At 35.4% G+C, this 22,687-nt stretch overlaps 1 protein-coding gene across 4 annotated transcripts in view; it reads right to left on the reverse strand.

The window, feature by feature from the left end:
* Positions 1-219: 219 nt before the first annotated feature.
* The window catches only part of LOC100374092 (TATA element modulatory factor-like), a 41,673-nt gene continuing 19,205 nt past the window's right edge, over positions 220-22,687 (reverse strand). For 3 of the 4 annotated variants that reach the window (XM_085502139.1, XM_085502138.1, XM_085502136.1), the window contains 16 exons: positions 21,446-21,523; positions 17,720-17,823; positions 13,241-13,358; positions 12,543-12,598; positions 8,796-8,963; positions 8,492-8,577; positions 7,339-7,465; positions 6,749-6,905; positions 6,186-6,333; positions 4,198-4,492; positions 3,907-4,069; positions 3,329-3,475; positions 2,832-2,975; positions 2,296-2,421; positions 1,994-2,104; positions 220-1,456 (listed from right to left, as the gene is read on the reverse strand). In XM_085502139.1, the coding sequence (XP_085358265.1) occupies positions 1,430-1,456; positions 1,994-2,104; positions 2,296-2,421; positions 2,832-2,975; positions 3,329-3,475; positions 3,907-4,069; positions 4,198-4,492; positions 6,186-6,333; positions 6,749-6,905; positions 7,339-7,465; positions 8,492-8,577; positions 8,796-8,963; positions 12,543-12,598; positions 13,241-13,358; positions 17,720-17,823; positions 21,446-21,523 (2,055 nt within the window). In that variant the 3' untranslated portion in view covers positions 220-1,429. The remainder of the gene's footprint in view (positions 1,457-1,993; positions 2,105-2,295; positions 2,422-2,831; positions 2,976-3,328; positions 3,476-3,906; positions 4,070-4,197; positions 4,493-6,185; positions 6,334-6,748; positions 6,906-7,338; positions 7,466-8,491; positions 8,578-8,795; positions 8,964-12,542; positions 12,599-13,240; positions 13,359-17,719; positions 17,824-21,445; positions 21,524-22,687) is intronic. The other variant, XM_085502137.1, reaches the window with a different exon arrangement.

Below are 22,687 nucleotides of genomic sequence, written 5' to 3' on the forward strand. Positions count from 1 at the left end.
AATCCTAATTGCTGACCATAATTCAATTTGTGATCAGATAAAAAACATTAGACTTGAAGCCATCTTGCTTTTTTTTGGCCACTTTGGCATGAATATCATTTCCCCTAATTGCAACTGGGACTGTGTCATTAATAATATAACAATACCCTCCAAGCACATCAGACTAAACCCAATGGTGTGGAGTATGTATTGATAAAATACACAACAGCCACTGGTATATTAAATTCATATTTCTATTTATTTCCCTTTATGTACACATACATAAAATCCCCCTCAACAATAACATTACCACAAAAACTACACCATACCCAGCTATATGTATGACAGTACATAGCGACCACACCATGTTACCGGTAATATGTAGCCCACATATACATTATTTCTTTGTATTAAATTATTTATAATTTAGTTGACTTTCCTTTGTTTAAGTCTTTGTTTTATTGCAACCATATATCTTGATAAGATCAAAGATTTGTGAAATTTGAAGATAGTCACCATGACAAGTAGTTAAGAGATACCACTCTTGATCTAACACAAATATTCTTGAAAAAGTCAGATAAATAGTCTTGCAATGCACAAAAATATATAAACACAAGGCCCCGGAGATTGCTATTTTACTTATTTCATAACAGCACCATGAAATTAATCAAAATTAAGTAGTGGATACTAAAATATGTACAGGTGGCAGAGGAATGCTTAAAGTGAAAATGGCTAAAGATGACATGTGCATCAATTGTGACGAGTTAGACTAGATAAAACATTAAATGTTATCCAACTTGATTCACAGCAGATATGCAATAAATGGTGCTCAACATATTAAACAAATAATATTCAATTCTCTGCATTCCCCATATCATTGCTGTGATTGACTATTTGACATGTACATCCCACTGCTCAACTGATTGATAAAGGATTGTATCCAGAATGCCTTGCTATTTTTCACTATTACTGGTGTTTTTTTACATCCCAGCTGGTAAGTTTTATATATTTAACACCTCCATATAACTGTACTAAAACATCTTGTTATAACTTGTGATACATTATCACTAAAACTCAGTAGACAGAGTGTTATTATTGCAAACTTGAACAGAATGCTTTTGTTCAGTGGAAGTGTGGATAGTTTATAAATGTTCACTTGACCAAATACCCATGAGAATAATCTATCAAAATGGTAAATCCCTCAATATGTTGTAGTTCTTCAATAAAAAAAACAAAAAACTGTATAGTTGTCCAATGAATTATTGAATAAAGCAAGCTACTGTACACTGATCTACCATCAATATCTTTGATTAGAAAACTGTTACAAAACATTGACAAGATGATGAACAACTTGTAACTGTGGTTTCACCATTTCTAAAGTGAAAATGAGCACATCCACAATGTTCTTGTATCAAGTTCTTGTACTGCAACCACCAAAATACGCCATCTTTTACTGTGCCTTCAGTAGTTCTTGTATCTATCAATAGAAACATAAAACATCCTCAACACAAGAGAACTGAGAAACATCGGAACAATCATAATTGAACACATGGGCTGCTGAAGGCCTCAATGCACAGCCAAAAAGAATGGTGAAATAAATAGTACCAGCAGGCAATGTGTTTGGAAAATCTGTTTTGACTACTGGAGTTATCTGAAGATGTAGTAGACTTTCATTGGGCGAAACGAAAAAAGCTTGTTAAAAAAAGGTACTGATTAAAGCATGACAATGTTATTGTAGCCCTTGTAACATTCTATCCATTAACAAACTGATGTCAAGGTGAATTACATCACATGACTGCTAAATAAACAAAGTCTTTAGTCTTGGCATATTTCATCTATACTAGAAAAATGTGTAGACAAATTTGATACCAAATCAGGGTACTCAGTTCGCACAGCCCCAATAAATCCCAATGATATCTAAACAAATATTTAATTAATAACTGCACCAAAAGCAACAACTTTTTTTTTTTTTGGGGGGGGGGGGCTAGATATACTAGTGTTGTTATGTTTTTACCTGTTGTCTGTACATCTCTTTGACATCTTGTAAATCAAGCCTCAATTCTTGCGACTCCTCCAGTTTCTCACCATACATCTGTAACACAGCATTGTGTTTACGATCCAAGACCTAACAACAAAAATTGAAATTAAATATAGTATTTTTTACAAGACATACATTGTATAAAACAAGTCAGTCCCCCTGCTTATATCGGTAAGAGTGATTATACAGTGTGTATCAACAAAAAGGGTATTCTGCGAAGAAACAATATTAGATAAATTCCTGCATTGATAAAACAAAAAAATTCCAGGCAAACAAACCTCTATCTGCTCTTTTAGATAAGGTATTTGCCCAACATCATCTTCTAGTATTTCATTTCTATTTGATAAGTTCACTAATTCTTCTGCCATTGATGCTCTTGTTCTTTCAAGCTGTGAAATCTCAACCTAAATATATATATAAAACAAAAAAAGACTGTTTAGAAACATGTACCTTTTTATACGAGTTGCCTATTTTATCCCTTCATCATGAACAATTCTAAATTTTGTTTTCATCTTCAGGAAACAAGACAATCTCAGGTAAGAAATATGAATATTAATGGAAGCAGATCTCCAATAGAAGCACACACAAAACAAAAATTACATTAATTGTTTGCAAAATCATTGAAATATAATTTATTTTCAAAAAAATGTTCAAATGTTTTTTTTCTTTCTTAAAAATGCATAAATTAACCAAAAAACATGGGTAATTATAATATAATTAAAAATATAACTAATTTCATAGTCATACAGGAGGTATTGAATTCCTTTGAATTTTTGTGTATAAGCATAAAAACAAAGTAATTCTGAAGTCTCACCTGCAGCTGTGATATTACACCATCTTTTCTATTCAACTGTGACTGTAGACTTTCTATAATTGTAGTGGCTGATCCTGAAGCCACACTTTCATACATACTGCCAGTCATACTACTTGACATCATGCTGTATTCCAATAATTCACCCTACAACAACAACAACAACCACATATATGTGATTTAGTGTAATTTTGACCATGTTTAAATTGCAATTGTTTCACTTTTGGGAAAGCCATTGAGGATTACTATCCGATGAGAGGATTCTGATGAGATTAACGTTAAGTGGTACAAAATTTTGTGAAAGTACCGGTAAATCAATTTACAAGAAATCTGCACTGTACTGCACTATACAATGGATGCCTCAATAATACCAAGAAGTGAAGCCAAACTGGGTGACTTGACAACACTTTGCTAACACAAATTATAGAATCTAGTAACAAGTGAAATAATTCTGTGTAATTATTACAAGTTTTACACAGCGTACAGTTGAATGACATTACCTGTGTGGTTGGCGTAGAAGGAACTATTGGAGTAGATGCTGCTGACAATGTTAATGTCTCATTTGTAAAACTATTATTGCGAGATATTTCAGGAGTTGTAGATCGACTTTTTAGATTATGAAGAGTAATTTCTTCCAGCTTTTTCTCCTGCAATATAGAACATACAAGAGATAGGGTTGATCAATTATACCAAGATTCTGCTTAGGATTCAATCTGTTGTATACCTCACATGAAATATAAAGAAATACCATGACAAATCTAATTGACAGGATGTTGAACACAATATCGATAGCTGACGTGAGCAATGATGGTTAGTGTGTTCACCTTGCATCAGGGATGTTGTGGGTTTGTATCCTAGAGATGACTGTTTATTCAGCAGTTTAAATCAGAGTACAGTCAGCGTTGCCTTCCAAACACACAGTATTCATTTGTGACACTGATGCACTTGGAATGCGTAAAAACAAATATTAAAATCACAAAACAACATCTATACCTCATACAATATATCACAGTGATGATCTCACCCTTGGTAAAATACACATGTTGTGATATTCCACAGATAAAAACATAAACTTTACCTTTTCTTTCAAAGCATCGTGTGCTAAAATTAATTTCTTCTTTTCTGTTTCAACTCTTAGTCTTTCCATATCTAACTGTTTTTCTAAAAGTTCTTTATCTCGCTGTAAATCTTCGATAGCTTTCGAATAAGTATGCCTCACGCTGTCCAACTGTGCCGTTTCTCTGTTTAACATCAATAAAATAGCAATATTTTAACAATAATCTCACAAACCCTGTTTAATGTGCCCCAGTTTTGTGAAGAAAACAATGCTTTTCCGTTGAGGGCACTATATAACCATGAAATAACTCACTTGTTTTTATGATCTTCTAACCCTTCCACTTTGGCTCTTTCCATTTCTAACAGTGCTGTAAATCGTGATTTTTCCTGTCTTAGCATAGTGGTTTGCGATTCCAAAGACGCCAGTCGGGAATTCATTTCCATAGAATTCTCCATTACCATACGTTCTTTTTCTTGTGCTAACACTAGTTGAGTCTGTGCTTCATTCAGTCTCTCAGTTAAACTTCGTTCAACTCGTTCCCAAGAGTTGGATTGAGTTGAAAATGTTGACTGTAAGTTTTCTATCTGTCTTAGTAATGGTTTAGTAGCTGAGAATGAAACAAATGAATAAAGCATGACTGAGTTCTATTTCAAGTTTGAGGCACTGAGATCTAACTCACCTGTACTGACACTGAGATCTAACTCACCTGTACTGACACTGAGATCTAACTCACCTGTACTGACACTGAGATCTAACTTACCTGTACTGACACTGAGATTTAACTCACCTGTACTGACACTGAGATCTAACTCGCCTGTACTGACACTGAGATCTAACTCACCTGTACTGACACTGAGATCTAACTCACCTGTACTGACACTGAGATCTAACTCACCTGTACTGACACTGAGATCTAACTCACCTGTACTGACACTGAGATCTAACTCACCTGTACTGACACTGAGATCTAACTCACCTGTACTGACACTGAGATCTAACTCACCTGCACTGACACTGAGATCTAACTCACCTGTACTGACACTGATCTAACTCACCTGTACTGACACTGTGATCTAACTCACCTGTACTGACACTGAGATCTAACTCACCAGTACTGACACTGAGATCTAACTCACCTGTACTGACACTGTGGTCTAACTCACCTATACTGACACTGTGGTCTAACTCACCTATACTGACACTGAGACCTAACTCACCTGTACTGACACTGAGACCTAACTCACCTGTACTGACACTGAGATCTAACTCACCTGTACTGACACTGAGACCTAACTCACCTGTACTGACACCGAGACCTAACTCACCTGTACTGACACTGATATCTACTTGCTTGTCCTGACAGAGATCTAACTCATCTGTACTGACACTGTGGTCTAACTCACCTGTACTGACATTGAGACCTAACTCACCTGTACTGACACTGAGGTCTAACTCACCTGCACCCACAAAGATCTAACTCACCTGCACCCACAAAGATCTAACACACCTGCACCCACAAAGATCTAACACACCTGCACCCACAAAGATCTAACACACCTGTACCCACAAAGATCTAACTCACCTGCACCCACAAAGATTAACTCATCTGCACCCACAAAGATCTAACACACCTGCACCCACAAAGATCTAACACACCTGTACCCACAAAGATCTAACACACCTGTACCCACAAAGATCTAACACACCTGTACCCACAAAGATCTAACTTACCTGCACCCACAAAGATCTAACCTGCACCCACAAAGATCTAACACACCTGTACCCACAAAGATCTAACTCACCTGCACCAACAAAGATCTAACTCACCTGCACCCACAAAGATCTAATACACCTGCACCCACAAAGATCTAACACACCTGTACCCACAAAGATCTAACACACCTGTACCCACAAAGATCTACCTCACCTGCACCCACAAAGATCTAACTCACCTGCACCCACAAAGATCTAACTCACCTGCACCCACAAAGATCTAACACACCTGTACCCACAAAGATCTAACTCACCTGCACCCACAAAAATCTAACTCACCTGCACTCACAAAGATCTAACTCACCTGCAACCAAAATTATCTAACTCACCTGCACCCACAAAGATCTAACACACCTGCACCCACAAAGATCTAACTCACCTGCAACCAAAATTATCTAACTCACCTGCACCCACAAAGATCTAACTCACCGACACTGACAGATCTAACTCACCTGCACCCACAAATATCAAACTAACCTGCACCCACAAATATCAAACTCACCTGCACCCACAAAGATGTAACTCACCTGCACTGACACTTTGACTGAGTTCTTGATTTCTATACTCAGCTTCTTGTAATCTTTCTTGTAAATCTAATATTTCTTGCCGTAGATTATCTTCCTTCCTTGCATATTGTTGTTCAGCTCTTGTTAAACTCATTCTTAGGTCATTTACCTGTAAGAAGATGGATATAGTCAGAACACAGTCACTGGCATAACTATGCACTGTGGTTTCTGGTTGATCTAACACAGAAAAAAAATCCACATTTCAGCCCATATAAGTGAACATTCAATATCTGAAATACAACCTACTTCCCTACAAGAGCCATAGTCAGTGAATTAGTCATTCTAGTCATTCAAAGTTACAAGGCGATGACAGCTTACCAGCACTGATAATGTTCCTTGTCATATCAAGTTGAGAGGTTGAGAACACTTTTTGGGGTTAAGAAGACCTAGCTTACATGTATTAAGTGGCACGTTTAATACTTTTAAGTTAAGACTATTTAGCTCACCTGCTTTGCCAATGCTTTTTGTTCATATCAAGAGGCTAAGTGGTTTCTAATTGCTAAACTCAAGATCACTTAGCTTACCTGCATTGCTAGTGATTCTTGCTCATATCTTGATTCTTGTTGAGCTCGCTCTAAAGCAAGTCTTATCTCTTCTTTGGCACCCATCTGAGCACTAAGCTGAGCTTCTTGTAAATTACTCTCTTTTGCTGCTATTGTCTTATGTAACTCAGCAATCTCTCTGCATGGTAGAAGACACAATTATTACAACACCCTCAAACCTACTTTCCATTCGATTAATTTTCAAGTATGTTTTTATCTGAATCCTAGGAGCTCAACTCCTAGCAGCTAAGCTGAGCTGAAATTGATAGAAAATTTTATACATTTGGTAATTGATCATATATACACAGACTAATTATAATGAACCAATAAGAGAGTTAAAAATAATCAAATGATCAGATTATCAGATTATAAAGATTTATCTTCAAAAACTACTGTTTCCAATTTTTTTCCACTTTACATATCCATGGAAAATATTTTCCTGCAATGTATGGTGAAGTTAATCCCCCCAAGTCTGAGCCTTGGAGATGAGTTTCATATACACTGGCTTGTCAGGATGAAAAAATACTGCTTTTATTTTCAGTGATTAAGAGAGAATAAGAAGTAAGACTGACTTGTAAGAAGCATCCAACGCAGATTGTGTACTTCTGATTTTTTCTCTTGTATCTTCCATTTCACTATTGAAAGAATTGATTTGCTTTTCTTGTTTTTCAACTGCTGCATTTAACTTTGCAATTGAATCTATTATAAGTATCGAAAACAATTTGTCATTCATTTATTTAATTGCAACTGAATAAAACCTGTGAAGTTCAAACTAGCAGGTAATGTAACAGACTGACACTGTCACTAGCCAGATAAACATCTACCGCTACATACTAATGTTCCTATTGTAACACAGCATGTCAATAATCAACAAACAAACAGGCTCTTGGCTGAGATAGCTCCATTGTTAGCAATGCACATTTCAATTTGACAATTGAAGATATCATTACAAAATGAACAAGTCTGAGAGCGGCCGACCTGAGGTACCTAAATATATATAATATCAAAGCAATCAAACTTGAGGTTTTTAACAAGAACTCGAAAATATAATTTTTTTACCAAAAATGACAAAAATATTCACCAAAATTAGAGAATCAAAGATATCATGAAATGAACAAATCTAATTGAGGTCTACCCAAGGTACATATATACCAACTATCAAAGTAATCAGTTTTCAAGAAGAAGTCAAAGACAATCACTCCTATGATAAGAGGTGCTCGACAAAGTCGACAGTGGAGCTAAAAACTGTGAATAAACTGCTAAGCTTTATGAATGTTGTACCTCATACTCTAGATGGGAGTGCAACTACATTGTCAAATATACATTTATTAACATATGAGACATTGGGGAGACTTGGCTGAGGTCTAGAGTTGTGTACGAACAAGTACTAGTTGACACCAGGATACAGCATTCAAATGTTAATATGATAGAATTGTCACGGAGTTCCAAAAATCGAATACTATATATATAAATAGCTCTATTAATAACCCATGTCCTGCCAGTTCCATATACTTTTACATTGACTTGATCTGATTAGGGTTAAATGTGACAGGCAGGTCTGTGGCTAAAGTGACAGATATATTTCCATGATGTAACATACGGTATATGCAATTTTTGGTTTATGTGCACTTCTAGTGGAGATGGGCAAATACAGTATGGTTTTTGTTACAAAATGTACTGCTTTTACTGTCAGCACTAGCAAAATGAAAATACATAGAAGATTACCTTTTTGTTGTTTGTCAATATCTTCTTTACCATCAAGAACTTCTCTCAAATGATCTAATTCTGTTTCTGCTGTATCAAGCTGTTTTCTAAAACACACAATTCAGTTTGTTGAGTTTCTAATAAAAAATACTGTTCAACCCTTTCACCACCAGTCAACTTTCAGCAAAAAATAAACATGAAAACATTTTTTCCAGATTTACTCAAACATTTCAATCAAGACCAATAGCCATTTGTCCATTTAGTTCAAAATTACCAATAACAAAAATATTTATTGAACATACATGTTACAAGTGTTTCAACTTACTTGAGTGATTTTATGAGGTTGTCACTTTCTTTTTCCTTAACTCTAAGTTTTTTGATAATATTAGAATTTTGTAACTGTAATTTTGATAGTTTTTCTCCTTCTTCCATCAAACCCTGTATCTGCTCGTCTTTTTCTGCCAACAGTAAAGTTAACTCATCATCTTGTGATCTGAAATAAAAAATAAAGATTTAGACAATATGTAGGATGTTGTGTCATCCCCTACCTGAAGGTTTCCAGACATGATCATAGCACCAATGTTGTGTCATCACCAACCTGAAGGTTTCCAGAAATGAACACAGCACCAATGTTGTGTCATCACCAACCTGAAGGTTTCCAGAAATGAACACAGCACCAATGTTGTGTCATCACCAACCTGAAGGTTTCCAGACATGATCATAGCACCAATGTTGTGTCATCACCAACCTGAAGGTTTCCAGACATGATCACAGCACCAATGTTGTGTCATCACCAACCTGAAGGTTTCAAGGCATGAACACAGCAGCAATGTTGTGCCATCACCAATCTGAAGGTTTCCAGTCATGTAGACACCAGCAAGGTTGTGTCATAACCTACCTGAAGGTTTCCAGACATAAACACAGCAGCAATGTTGTGCCATCACCAATCTGAAGGTTTCCAGTCATGTACACACCAGCAAGGTTATGTCATAACCTACCTGAAAGCTTCCAGAAATGAACGCAACACCAATGATGTGTCATCACCGACCTGAAGGTTTCCAGACATGAACACAGCAGCAATGATGTGTCTTCACCAACCTGAAAGCTTCCAGAAATGAACGCAGCGCCAATGATGTGTCATCAACAACCTGAAGGCTTCCAGAAATGAACACAGCAGCAATGTTGTGTCATCACCAACCTGAAGGCTTCAAGAAATGAACACAGCACCAATGTTGTGTCATCACCGACCTGAAGGCTTCAAGAAATGAACACAGCACCAATGTTGTGTCATCACCGACCTGAAGGCTTCAAGAAATGAACACAGCACCAATGATGTGTCATCACCAGCCTGAAGGTTTCCAGACATAAACACAGCAGCAATGTTGTGTCATCACCGACCTGAAGGTTTCCAGACATGAACACAGCAGCAATGATATGTTAACACCAACCTGAAGGCTTCCAGAAATGAACACAGCAGCAATGATGTGTCATCACCAACCTGAAAGCTTCCAGAAATGAACACAGCACCAATGATGTGTCATCACCAGCCTGAAGGTTTCCAGACATAAAGACAGCAGCAATGTTGTGTCATCACCGACCTGAAGGTTTCCAGACATGAACACAGCAGCAATGATATGTCCTCACCAACCTGAAGGCTTCCAGACATAAACACAGCAGCAATGTTGTGTCAACACCAGCCTGAAGGCTTCCAGACATAAACACAGCACCAATGTTGTGTCATCACCAGCCTGAAGGCTTCCAGACATAAACACAGCACCAATGTTGTGTCATCACCAGCCTGAAGGCTTCCAGAAATGAACACAGCAGCAATGTTGTGTCATCACCGACCTGAAGGCTTCAAGAAATGAACACAGCACCAATGTTGTGTCATCACCGACCTGAAGGCTTCAAGAAATGAACACAGCAGCAATGATATGTCCTCACCAACCTGAAGGCTTCCAGACATAAACACAGCAGCAATGTTGTGTCATCACCAACCTGAAAGCTTCCAGAAATGAACATAGCGCCAATGATGTGTCATCACCAGCCTGAAGGTTTCCAGACATAAACACAGCAGCAATGTTGTGTCATCACAGACCTGAAGGTTTCCAGACATGAACACAGCAGCAATGATATGTCCTCACCAACCTGAAGGCTTCCAGACATAAACACAGCAGCAATGTTGTGTCATCACCAACCTGAAGGTTTCCAGTCATGAACACAGCAGCAATGTTGTGTCATCACCAGCCTGAAGGCTTCCAGTCATGAATACAGCAGCAATGATGTGTTAACACCAACCTGAAGGCTTCCAGAAATGAACACAGCAGCAATGATGTGTCATCACCAACCTGAAAGCTTCCAGAAATGAACATAGCGCCAATGATGTGTCATCACCAGCCTGAAGGTTTCCAGACATAAACACAGCAGCAATGTTGTGTCATCACTGACCTGAAGGTTTCCAGACATGAACACAGCAGCAATGATATGTCCTCACCAACCTGAAGGCTTCCAGACATAAACACAGCAGCAATGTTGTGTCAACACCAGCCTGAAGGCTTCCAGACATAAACACAGCACCAATGTTGTGTCATCACCAGCCTGAAGGCTTCCAGACATAAACACAGCACCAATGTTGTGTCATCACTAGCCTGAAGGCTTCCAGAAATGAACACAGCAGCAATGTTGTGTCATCACCGACCTGAAGGCTTCAAGAAATGAACACAGCACCAATGTTGTGTCATCACCAACCTGAAGGCTTCCAGACATAAACACAGCACCAATGTTGTGTCATCACCAGCCTGAAGGCTTCCAGACATAAACACAGCACCAATGTTGTGTCATCACCAGCCTGAAGGCTTCCAGAAATGAACACAGCACCAATGTTGTGTCAACACCAGCCTGAAGGCTTCCAGACATAAACACAGCACCAATGTTGTGTCATCACCAGCCTGAAGGCTTCCAGACATAAACACAGCACCAATGTTGTGTCATCACCAGCCTGAAGGCTTCCAGAAATGAACACAGCAGCAATGTTGTGTCATCACCGACCTGAAGGCTTCCAGAAATGAACACAGCAGCAATGTTGTGTCATCACCGACCTGAAGGCTTCAAGAAATGAACACAGCACCAATGTTGTGTCATCACCAACCTGAAGGTTTCCAGTCATGAACACAGCACCAATGTTGTGTCATCACCAACCTGAAGGTTTCCAGTCATGAACACAGCAGCAATGTTGTGTCATCACCAGCCTGAAGGCTTCCAGTCATTAATACAGCAGCAATGATGTGTTAACACCAACCTGAAGGCTTCCAGAAATGAACACAGCAGCAATGATGTGTCATCACCAACCTGAAAGCTTCCAGAAATGAACATAGCGCCAATGATGTGTCATCACCAGCCTGAAGGTTTCCAGACATAAACACAGCAGCAATGTTGTGTCATCACCGACCTGAAGGTTTCCAGACATGAACACAGCAGCAATGATATGTCCTCACCAACCTGAAGGCTTCCAGACATAAACACAGCAGCAATGTTGTGTTATCACCGACCTGAAGGCTTCCAGACATGAACACAGCAGCAATGATATGTCCTCACCAACCTGAAGGCTTCCAGACATGAACACAGCAGCAATGATGTGTCCTCACCAACCTGAAGGCTTCCAGACATGAACACAGCAGCAATGATATGTCATCACCAACCTAAAGGCTTCCAGACATGAACACAGCAGCAATGTTGTGTCATGAACACAGTTATCAATAATGAGGATTTTTAGATTATGAAATGGAATAACATTCACCTTCATTGTATTGTACATGTATACACAGTACATTTATTTATGGCATGGGAGAGTGTTTCCTTCAAGATGAGAAGTGACAGCACCAAAATGAATAAAACTGAATTTTGGCACAATAACCCAAGATATAGGGTCCTTGCATATTAGAAGTTGTGTTACAAAGTGATTGTCAGTATAATTATTATGCTTTAATGAGAAGATTTTTGATTAATTGACATATCTAAGAATTCCATATACTGTGTCGTTTCACGTTATAGGTAACAACTGCACATAACTTACTTGGCTACAAGTTGCTGTTGTGCAATCTGAATTTCTCGTTTTAAGGTGTCCCTTTCCTATAAATAAACAAAAATACACTATTTGTTCAATATGCAATAAATGAATTATATAATACTGTAAAATACTTTATTTTAGCTGGAATAAAAAAGAAAAGACTTTTTGGGTGTTTTGTATGGAATTTATTTTCACTGATTTTTGACAAGTTAAATGTAAAATATAGGACAAAAATGCATATTCCCTGGATTCTATTTTCACTGAATCTTTCCTTCAGCGAAAATAGCGAAAATTAATTCTAAGCGAAAATAAAGTATTTTACAGTAAAAGAACGAGCAAAGTGGCTACCTAAAACTATAGAAGTCATACTTGTATTTCAATACGTACTGAATTAATCAACTAACTTGTATTTATCTACTATAGTCTATAAAGGCAAGTGAAGTAATATTCAGTTGTCCTAGTGCCAAGACCAGATGAGTTATGGTTTTCTACATTAGGCCCAAAATAATGAATAACTAATACTGATACTAAATCAGTATGTTTAAAAAAATCAGCTTTAATTTTAAACTGGGATATTAAACTGAAATGATGCACATTATGATAAAACGGAAAGTCACTTTACTGAAAGAGAGCAGATGACAGGATAATACACTGCTGTCTGCACTGGTTCACTCAAATGTTTTACTCATTGATAACACATGTACCTTTTGTGTCAACTGTAACTTTCTTTCCATGTTTGACAATCTATCTGTAAATTCTTCTGACACAGTGTTTAAGTCTTCCAGTTCAGCTTCTCTAGCTGCTTCAGACTGCTGTAGTTGGCTGCAAAATACAACAAGGTAGAAATACATGAATGCATATTGGGGTGATAGTCCTAGTGACTGACTGCTCACTAAGCATAATGAGAACATTATACTCTTTGAGATAACATTCAACGATTAATGAGATTCATGATTTAATGACAATTACTATTTGATGACAATCATGATTTGATGATATTAATGTTTTGATAATCATGCTTTTATAATCATGACTTGATGAGATTCATGATTTGATGAAAGTCATTTGATGACAATCATGATTTGATGACATTAATGATTTGATAATCATGATTTTACAATCAAAATTTGATCAGATTAATGATTTGATAAAACTGATTTCACAACATTGATGATTTGATGACATACATGGTTTGAAAACAATCATGATTTGATGAGATTCATGATTTGATGATATACATGGATTGATAACAATCATGATTTGGAGTACGAGATTCATGATTTGATGAATTTCAAATCATAGAATATTATAACACGAATTGTTTAAAACTACCCAAATAATAGTGCAGTATTATATATCATCAAAATAAAATACTAAATTTGAAAAGTGCACATGTTACTCTTTTTTATTTATCCTCAAAACAACATATTTGTTTATCTAATTGACAGACCTTGGTGAGCATACAGTACTACTAACATCACGCTTTTATTATCAGCAGTATAAATGTCTTCATTCTGTTCACTTATTTCTATACCTAATAAATGTTTTATTTCACCAAACTTTACCCCCAATATTGAAAATTTCATTCGCTAGTTTGAAGATGATCAGTAAAAAAAATTATTATTATTGTTGACCACAAGAAGAAAAGGATTTAAGGGAAATTTTACCAGTATCTTGCATAGAACACACATTCAACTTGGCCATGAACCCAGACTGGTTAATATAATATCCAAATTGTTTAATTTATTGCAAACACAAGAAATTTGCTACGTCAAAGTCACAAGATCAGACAATTTTTCTATTATACACCTTGACAAGGTAAAAAGCTAAGAGATATTCAAACAATGTAAACAATAACTTTGTGATTTCCCCCATAGCATTAAACCCAACTCTGGGGGCCATTTTTAAGGAAAATTGGTCAAAATACATAAAAACTGAGGTCCATAATTCAATCAAAGAAAGCTTAGAAAGAACTCCCATGTGCTGAGAGTATTGGAGACACATTAAATATAATTCGAAATTACTTAGCTGAAAACTAATTATGCAAATCAGAAAATTAATATGACCAGATTTGAGTGTAAAACAAATGAGGTCTGCGCAATGTAACAGAAAATCTATGTCTCCAAGTTTAATTGAAATGTGATTAGAACCAAAAAATTATGAATTATTATGCTTATTAGGGAATTAATATGAACAGATTTTTACCCCAAACTAATTAGGTTTGTACATTGTCCTAGAGCATCTTTGTACTAAGTTTCATTGAAATGGAATAATTAGTACCGTGAAAACTCCAAAATTTCGACCCCTCTAAAAATTCGATTGGCTATTTATTTGCCGGGTTTCGGTGTTTTATTTACCTCCAAATTTTCGACTCCACTAAAAAATTGCCGACTCATTCTTATTCGAAAATTGCGACCAGTTTTAGTTTTCCCCCAAACGAAAAAAAAAAACCGATGTGAGCGTTCAAACGGGACCTTCCTCAAAGGCATGAATCCGGGTTTCTGATTGACTGAGAGATTTTTATTTTATTGGTAACGAAAATATATTCTAAATAAACGAAGTTTCAAATAAAAACGAACACAAAAATCTCGGCATGCTGCGTTTCTGAATTGTTGATTATTACTGTACTCAGTAGTGATTATAATAATGTACACAAAATAAATTTGTTGAATGGTTATGAAATACAAATAAAAGTCAACTAAGTTTCATCGTAAGCGAATGATTCCGGTCTCGTATAAACGTTTGATGCTGTAGGATATCCGCCATGTTCTCTTAGGTCAAATAGGTCAAATCGCTAATTAACCAATCAAAAAGCTGGATGATGCCAACGTGTTCAAATTACCATAGCTTATTTAAATATGTTAATGTTATTGAACGCAATGCGAAGAGATTGATGTTGTAGTACGATATTTTGGCTTGGATTTTGATGCGAAAACGGCATGATTTTTTTTTAAATAAAAAAATTAGTTGTTTTTAAAAAATAAACTGGTCATCTGAAGAATAATTTAACATTGTTCACAGTGATAACAGCTCATTCTCGAAAGGAAGCTTACCCGCTCACGCTAGTCACGATAAAAATCATACACGTGTACTCTTGAATAGACAGACGTCAATGACTACGGTAAAACTTAGACTCTATTTTAGCCGGCAGGATTGATTGAAATGTCCGAAAAATGACGCCAAAATACACCTTAAAAGTCCCATTTTATTTTCTTAAATCCCATTTTATTTTTTAATCCAAGGGCGAATTTACGGCAGAATTTGGTCGCTCAAATAAGGGACACGTGAGCTTTGATTCTAACCGGATACATTGCACTGGGTCGGGGAGATAGTTTGCTAAACTTCCATGTATCTTTTGTCCAATGGGTACCTGTACTTCGAACATTCGCAAGTTTTCCTAGGTAGTGCGAGACAGCTTTGTCTTTTGACCTATTAGTTTTGTGCTGACCTCTTCTGCGCGTCTTGATGTTTTGTTTTGCTTGTCATAATACTCACTGATTGATGACTTTGTTTAGATTTTGAGTTACAACTCGGCCACGACTCTAAAAACATGTCACATTTCTAACGCAAATTATTTAAAACCGGTCGAAATTTTGGAGTTTTTACGGTACTTTAGATATCAGTGTGAAAGCTTAAAATTGGTTAATTATGCAAATTAGGTAATTAATATGTACAGATTGTAACCCACAATTATTCAGGTCTGTCTATTGTCCTACAGCATCCATGTACATTCATTGATATGTGATGTATAGTACCTGAGATATCAGTGTGAAAGTTGGTTAATTATGCAAATTAGGTGATTAATATGCACAAATATTTACCGGAAACTAATTGGGTCTGCATAATTCTAGATTCATTGAAATGTAAATGATTAGTACTTTAGATATCAGTAGAAAAGCTGAAATTAATTATGCAAATTAGGTAATTAATATGCACAATTATTTACCCTAAAACTAATCAGGTCTCTGCATAGTACTAAAGGATCTATGTACCAAGTTTCATTGAAATGCGATGATTAGTACTTGAGATACCCATGGAAAAGCTGAAAATTAACTAATTATGCAAATTAGGTGATTAATATGCACAAATATTTATCGAAAACAATCAATCTCTGCATAGTCCTTGAGTATGTAAGTACCAAGTTTCATTGAAATGTAATGCTAACTACTTATATCAAATGCTGAAAATTAATTAATTATGCAAATTAGGTAATTAATATGTACTGATATTACCATAAAAACTATCAGGTCTGTGCAGTGTCGTATGACATCTATGTACCAAGTTTCATTTGAAATGTGATGATTAGTACTTGAGATATCAGTGGAAAAACCGAAAATTGACTAATCATTATGCAAATTAGGTAATTAGTATCCACAGATTATTACCAAAAACTAATCAAAACCTAGCATTAGTTCAGAGCATCTATGTACCAAGTTTCATCAAAATCCAATGAGTGGTTGTTTAGATATCAGTGGAACAGTCATGGAACCACTAAAAAATAGCTAATTATCATGTAAATTAGGTAATTAATATGCACGGATTTTTACCAAAAATTAATCAAATCTGCGCATATGTTCAGAGCATCTATGTACCAAGTTTCATCAAAATCCAATGAGTGGTTCTTTAGATATCAGTGGAACAGTCATAGAACAGCTAAAAATTAGCTAATTATCATGCAAATTAGGTAATTAACGAGCATGGATTTTTACCAAAACCTAATCAAATCTGCGCATTGGCCCAGAGCATCTATGCACCAAGTTTCATCAAAAACCGATGTATGGTTCTTGAGATAGCAGTGGAACAGTCGGACACACATACACACATACACACATACACACATACACACATACAGACACACTAACTGCAAAGACTCCCATTTTGTGCTTCGCACATGGGAGTCAAAAACTAATTTTGGGTATTCTCAAAATAAATGTCTAAAATTAATGTTATTCAAATATATGAAAAGTGAAGTTTAAATATACTGTATTTGCGCCATTAGATTTGCATCTCTAATAGACAGCGTCATATTTCAAAATTACATTTATTGCACGCTAGATCATAAATATGACTCATTTTGACCTTAGAAACACACACCTCTGTTATCTACATAAGCACATGTCCTACTAATAAATCAAATACAGTAGTTGTAAACTACAAGGTGATGAATATTTTAGACAACTTACTTTCTCACAATAGTATTGTCTTCTTCTAAAGCCATCTTTTGTTTGCTCAGATTCAAAATCTGATTTTCTCTCGCTAATAGAACTTCAGCCATTTCTGCCAGTTTCTGAGAAGAAAGAAAAATCAGTGTTAGACCAAAGCACGACTGGGAAGTTGACGTAATGCCTGCAATTAATCAAAGAACTCATAGTGCAAAATACTGCCATACCCTGTTGTCAATGAGTAGAATATGTTAATCCAATCTGTTAGATAAAGTGAAACTTGCACAGGCATCACAAAATGTTACCACATTTAGCTCTATAAACATGAATTAAATATGTAAATTATACCATTCAATAGCCACTGAGAGCGTCACACACCCTTCTTTTCTTGTACAGTCAGCATTTATATGCTCCTTTTTGAACAAATAAACTGTGAACTAAATGTCTTGGACTGAAAGACAAGCTATCATGTACTAGACTGTAGTGTAGAATGTCTTAAAAATATAAAACAAAATGGCTGCCAGTCAGCCATCTTGAATAGAATTCAACAGAGATCAACTATCACAACTGTCTGTATACTATATTTGGATCTAATTGGACAGTTTGAAATTAAGACATAAGCAGAATCGTTACCCAATATGTGTTACCCATATTCCAATATTGAACTGAATCAGTCGTCAAATGAAATTACACATATAAAATGTTGGTTGACCATTTTAAATTGGGAAATATACGTCCATGAACCTCAGACAAAATGCAACAAATGAACAGATGATCAGACAAACAAGCAGAACCCACTCCATAAAGTCACCGACCCAGACTAAAAACTCAATACTATTGTCCACCCCTTACAAAAAATGTGTTTTATGTTCTGAGCTATCATACACATCCTATGTTCTTAGTCAACATACAAACATTCTAGTACATGGCTTTCTACAACATTCACACATGGTTTACAAAAACAACCTCTGCAATCATGTGAAGCATGTACAGGCTATTACTACACATGCATGGCAAACAGTGGATTATCAAAGTTGGGCTGGATTTTATTAAACATTGATGTCTTGATGCAAGTAAAGCATCTGACTGTTTTAATGTCGGCAAAATGATGACACAAAAGCAAACATGTAATATAATCATAAATATATTGATTAGGATATGTCAAAATAAAAATTCTACGATAATGATTCATTGATAATCTAAGGTAACAGATGTGAACAACATACTAAAACTGACCTCATGTGTCTACAACATTGCCATCATGAAAAGTGCAATTTTATACATTGGCATTCAACACAAACAAAATTTTATAAATTATCAAAAAAATACAATTACCCAATTGGGTATTACTGTACATTATTTGTGTAAACAAGATGCAGATTATAACTAAATGTTTAGGTAGGATTCAGTATGTTAAAAATATAATGTTATTTCAAATGTCACTATATTCAGGTTATGTCCAGTCAAAGTGGCATTTCCTAAAAATAAAGTCATTCAAATATTGCATATTTCACACATAAATGAGTTGGACATTTAGAATCAAATAATGAAACAAAAAACCAAGTTTGAATAAACTGCTTCAAGCATGTCTGAAAACTGTTGATAACATGGGATTTTATTTTTTTAAACATTTGTCTATTTAATTTCATTAAATTCTAAAAATAACTGAAGAGAACGAGCAACCCAATATGCATTTTTGTACCTATAAAAGTAGCTAAGAAACCTGTGATGACATGTTATAATGTTTTATTAAACAAAAATGGTCATATGTATCCCATAGGACTTTGAATAAAATCAGCGCAGGCATGTCTAAAAAATGAAAACAGAACCCAAAACACAAGTCCCTGTTTTATCCAGTGGGGGCTAAAAACATGTGGTATTAACAGACTAGTACAGGGTATTTGTTTTAAAATTGATTAAAAAAATGTTATTGTTTTCTTTATTATTGATCATGTCAACTGTATAAGCTGTTTTGTAATCAGTTTTCAAAATATATCAAATTTGTTCAAAATCTACTACATGTAGTTTATATCTGTTGTTCATAATGTGGTGCATAGGCAAGTGTTAGTTTTGAAATTTATGTATAACTAATTAAATTATCGCCATTACAAAACTCAATCATTTTGTTTCTCATATTGAAGCAATTATAGATTTGCTCATTATGTGTAGTATCTCCAATAAAAAATAAATGAATTTGTTTTATATTGAATTATTAAAATAAAAATACTAATTTTGACTACAGATACCCTCCTGTACCTACATGTATGTGTTACTATGGTAATAGAGAAAATATGGTGATGCTATTCTCTCAACTCTGATTTAACCAAAACAAAATAATTTCAGATATAGACTAGATTAAAATGAAGACGAATTGATATATAACAGCTATTGAAATTTGGTGAAACAAATTTTAGAAAGATCTCATTTATTGATGAGTACCAAGTAGTTTGCCAGAATAGATGTGGTCACTTGTCAGCATGCTACACTGGGACGGTAACAGCTGTGTCATGAATCATAGAAATGGGATTTAAATATATATATATATATCATAATACATTAATATTACTATTACTGCGCCATAGCATAGCATGTATTGAACTGAAATGGTTGCATTCCCTAAATAAAATAAGGAGAGAGTATTAATTGTTTTTACGCATTATATATACAATAACAAAATAAATTATTAATGCAGAATTATGTACTGTGTGGTATTAAATCTACAGAAGCCATTATTTTCATCAAACACTATTGCACAATAGGTGAGATATATTAAATCTACAGAAGCCATTATTTTCATCAGACATTATTGTACAATAGGTAAGATATATTAAATGTACAGAAGCCATTATTTTCATCAAACACTATTGCACAATAGGTGAGATATATTAAATCTACAGAGGACATTATTTTCATCAAACATTATTGCACAATAGGTGAGATATATTAAATCTACAGAAGCCATTATTTTCATCAAACACTATTGCACAATAGGTGAGATATATTAAATCTACAGAAGCCATTATTTTCATCAAACATTATTGCACAATAGGTGAGATATATTAAATCTACAGAAGCCATTATTTTCATCAAACACTATTGCACAATAGGTGAGATATATTAAATCTACAGAAGCCATTATTTTCATCAAACATTATTGCACAATAGGTGAGATATATTAAATCTACAGAAGCCATTATTTTCATCAAACTCTATTGCACAATAGGTGAGATATATTAAATCTACAGAAGCCATTATTTTCATCAAACATTATTGCACAATAGGTGAGATATATTAAATCTACAGAAGCCATTATTTTCATCAAACACTATTGCACAATAGGTGAGATATATTAAATCTACAGAAGCCATTATTTTAATCAAACATTATTGCACAATAGGTGAGATATATTAAATCTACAGAAGCCATTATTTTCATCAAACATTATTGCACAATAGGTGAGATATATTAAATCTACAGAAGCCATTATTTTCATCAGACGATATTGGACACGTTAATTAGGTAAGATATATTAAATCTACAGAAGCCATTATTTTCATCAGACGATATTGGACACGATAATTAGACAAGGTACATTAAATCTACACATCATGTGATCTTAGCTGTTAGTGTATATAATGGTAATTCGGTGAGATATAAAATTTTCAGTCAAATCAAAATGAAACTGGCTGACAATTCATAACAGTAACTAATATAGACACCAAGGAACCCAAAAAATAAATATCATACCTCATGTAGTCTATTACATTCTTGTGATTTGTCAGATAGTAGTTTGTCATCATCATCATTGGTAGTTTTATTTGCCTCCTTCAACCAAAAATAAATATAATTTGGCCCTCAGTACTAATTAACCAACACACTTAATTATCATTAATGTACCAATGACAGAATGCAAATGTCATGCTATAGCACCATTATAACACCATTAGCCCACCTATGCACAACCTTTCCACAAGTCCCAAACTCATATAATTGGGTGTGTTTCAAAGAAGTAGGGGCTTCACTGTGATTTGAGAACATGAGAATTTGGAATACCACATCTACATGTATGTAGCAACCCAAATTAGGATAAAGTGGGATACAATGAATCCACAAAGAAATAAAAATCAATTTTACAATGAACATAAAAGTTGAGCTAATAAATCAAAATGCAATCCAGGAGAAAATATTTATATATTCACCCAGCATTTGATACCACAACTAAACGCACATGTATCCGTAATTATCCCACTGTGCCCACCACGGGATACCGTATCTATATATTCACCCAGCATTTGATACCACAACTAAACGCACATGTATCCGTAATTATCCCACTGTGCCCACCACGGGATACCGTTTCTACATATTCACCCAGCATTTGATACCACAACTAAACGCACATGTATCCGTAATTATCCTACTGTGCCCACCACGGGATACCGTATTTATATATTCACCCAGCATTTGATACCACAACTAAACGCACATGTATCCGTAATTATCCTACTGTGCCCACCACGGGATACCGTATCTATATATTCACCCAGCATTTGATACCACAACTAAATGCACATGTATCCGTAATTATCCCACTGTGCCCACCACGGGATACCGTATCTATATATTCACCCAGCATTTGATACCACAACTAAACGCACATGTATCCGTAATTATCCCACTGTGCCCACCGCGGGATCCCGTTTCTACATATTCACCCAGCATTTGATACCACAACTAAACGCACATGTATCCGTAATTATCCTACTGTGCCCACCACGGGATACCGTATTTATATATTCACCCAGCATTTGATACCACAACTAACCGCACATGTATCCGTAATTATCCTACTGTGCCCACCACGGGATACCGTATCTATACATTCACTCAACATTGGAGTGAGTTTTAAGATTGGAAGGTTGTAATTCCAAAATGACAGGGCTACTATACAATACACAACATCAGAAGACACATACAGGATTGTGCCAG

Source organism: Saccoglossus kowalevskii, chromosome 8 (genome assembly GCF_978046115.1).
Source record: "Saccoglossus kowalevskii chromosome 8, keSacKowa6.1, whole genome shotgun sequence".
In the NCBI taxonomy this organism is placed as follows: Eukaryota; Metazoa; Hemichordata; class Enteropneusta; family Harrimaniidae; genus Saccoglossus; species Saccoglossus kowalevskii.